This window comes from Limulus polyphemus, unplaced genomic scaffold (genome assembly GCF_000517525.1).
Source record: "Limulus polyphemus unplaced genomic scaffold, Limulus_polyphemus-2.1.2 Scaffold2176, whole genome shotgun sequence".
In the NCBI taxonomy this organism is placed as follows: Eukaryota; Metazoa; Arthropoda; class Merostomata; order Xiphosura; family Limulidae; genus Limulus; species Limulus polyphemus.
This window is the reverse complement of record NW_013667786.1, coordinates 187,058-189,293: the sequence shown is the minus strand read 5'-3', so window position 1 is coordinate 189,293 and position 2,236 is coordinate 187,058. Positions and strand designations below refer to the sequence as shown.

At 31.6% G+C, this 2,236-nt stretch overlaps 1 protein-coding gene across 1 annotated transcript in view; it reads left to right on the top strand.

The window, feature by feature from the left end:
• The window catches only part of LOC106466172 (F-actin-capping protein subunit beta-like), a 15,036-nt gene extending 13,210 nt beyond the window's left edge, over window positions 1-1,826 (top strand). The window contains 1 exon segment of the mRNA XM_013926415.2: window positions 802-1,826. Coding sequence (XP_013781869.1) covers window positions 802-975 — 174 coding nt within the window. The 3' untranslated portion in view covers window positions 976-1,826.
• The last annotated feature ends 410 nt before the right edge of the window (window positions 1,827-2,236 follow it).

The following is a 2,236-nucleotide window of genomic DNA, read 5'->3' as shown; positions in this document are numbered from 1 at the left end:
CTCGTTGGTTCACATTGGAAGAATGGTTGATGTAAGTGTGCTCGTTGGTTCACATTGGAAGAATGGTTGAGGTAAGTGTGCTCGTTGGTTCACAAGTTTTTCTTTTTTAATTAGCTAGTTACATGAAAAATATTAAACCCATTGTGTTGTCATGGTAACTGCTAAACACCTTTGAATGGTGTATGATGTTAAGTTTCAGCTAGACAGGAAAAATATTAACATTTTATTCTACATAACCTTGGATATTTATGTTTTCAAGCCAATTCAGATGTTAGCTGAACAATTGTTTCAGCTAGTTTTATACACATCACTATTAAGTTGTTTAAATACACAGTCACAACCCTGTAGATGTTAGCTGAACAGTTGTTTCAGCTAGTTTTATACACACCAATATAAGTATTGTTTTTAGTTCAATTTTTTATATACACAAGTATGAATATTGTTTTCAGTTCTTGAGTTTTACATACATTACTATATGTATTGTTTAGAGTTTTAAGTACAAAATATTTGGAAAATTAACATAAAAAGTAACCTAACTATGAATTGTAATTAAAAAAGTAACTCGTAAGTTAATTAAGCTAAATCTATCCATCAAACAGACTAGAAATATGTTGTAAGAAAATGAAATTGATAATGTCGTGTTAAAATACATTGATTGAATTATCATTTGGTTACCACCACTATCGATAATTTTGGCAATAAAACCAATAATGTCTCAAGGTTTAGATGGTTAAGTTTAGTTATTACACTAAGCTACAAACATAAAATGGAGATTAAAAAGAGCCTTTTGTATTTTAACAGGATATGGAAAACAAAATAAGAAACACACTGAATGAAATCTACTTTGGAAAAACCAAAGACATTGTAAATGGACTGAGAAATGTACAGCCCTTGTCGGACCAGAAACAACAGGCTGCCCTCAGGAATGACCTAGCTCAGGCTCTTCAAAAACGCCAAGCCAAGGGCGAGAACTGAGTGTTGTCTTTTTTTCTTTTTTTTTTTTTTTTCTAAATACTTGCTGATACTGACTTGTCAGAAAAATTCCTGTCGCCTATCTTGATTTTTGAGGATAATGCATCATCCTCAGAAGTATCGCTATCGGGAAAACAAATGTAATCAAGATATTTATTGGCAGAAATCTTGGTCTGTACATTCTTTTTCTTGCTGGTTTTGTTTTCTTTCTGCAATCAGTAATTAAATTCTGACAAAGATTAGGATGATCAATTAGAGACAGTTGTGTTATTTGAAAAACTGTTAATAAAAAAAGGAGCCGAGTTTCGGTTACAGAATTATTAATTGGAATTTGCACTTAAAGCAGTAAACCTAAAATTTTGTATTAGTTTTGTTAATGTTTATCATTCATACTATTTACATTAAAAAGGGGAAAAGAAATCAGGTGTAACAATTCTATAAATTGCATAAATAAGACATTTGCTTTAGTATTTTTAAAACTTGCTTTGGAAAACGAGAAAAAAACCTCTTCTAAGAAGCTATATGGGCAATACTTGTAGTATATGTAATTGTATAACTGCTATACAAGTTTGTTAGAACTTTGAGATCTTGAAATATATACATACAATTTAAACTGTATCATACAGTATGATTGATGATGTGTAACATATTCCAACAATTGGTTTTTATTCACTTCTTTGATGTTTTTTTTTTTTGTTTAGAATATATTTACTGCTAACACTAGATTGAATATTTGAAGAAAGCAACTCTACGTTTTTTTCAATACAGTATGTTAAAATAAATGCCAGATAATTATAAGTCATTACCATGTGTAGATGGAGGTTATTAGAGAAATAAAAATGGCATGAGATGAATAGGAATTGTGTGTTTTACTGATTTATAAAAGTATCGAAGAACAGTTTGTACATTATTTCAACTGTTTGCAAGATGTGGTGGTTAGAGTTCCATGTCTGAAAAATGTTCAAGCGATACAGTGCTTGGAAGGAATCTGATAGAATCATTGGTATTGAATGACACTAGTGGGTGTGTGACAAGTGATACAGTGCTTGGAACGAATCTGATAGAATCATTGGTATTGAATGACACTAGTGGGTGCGTGACAAGTGATACAGTGCTTGGAACGAATCTGATAGAATCATTGGTATTGAATGACACTAGTGGGTGCGTGACAAGTGATACAGTGCTTGGAACGAATCTGATAGAATCATTGGTATTGTATGACACTAGTGGGTGCGTGACAAGTGATACAGTGCTTGGAAGGAAT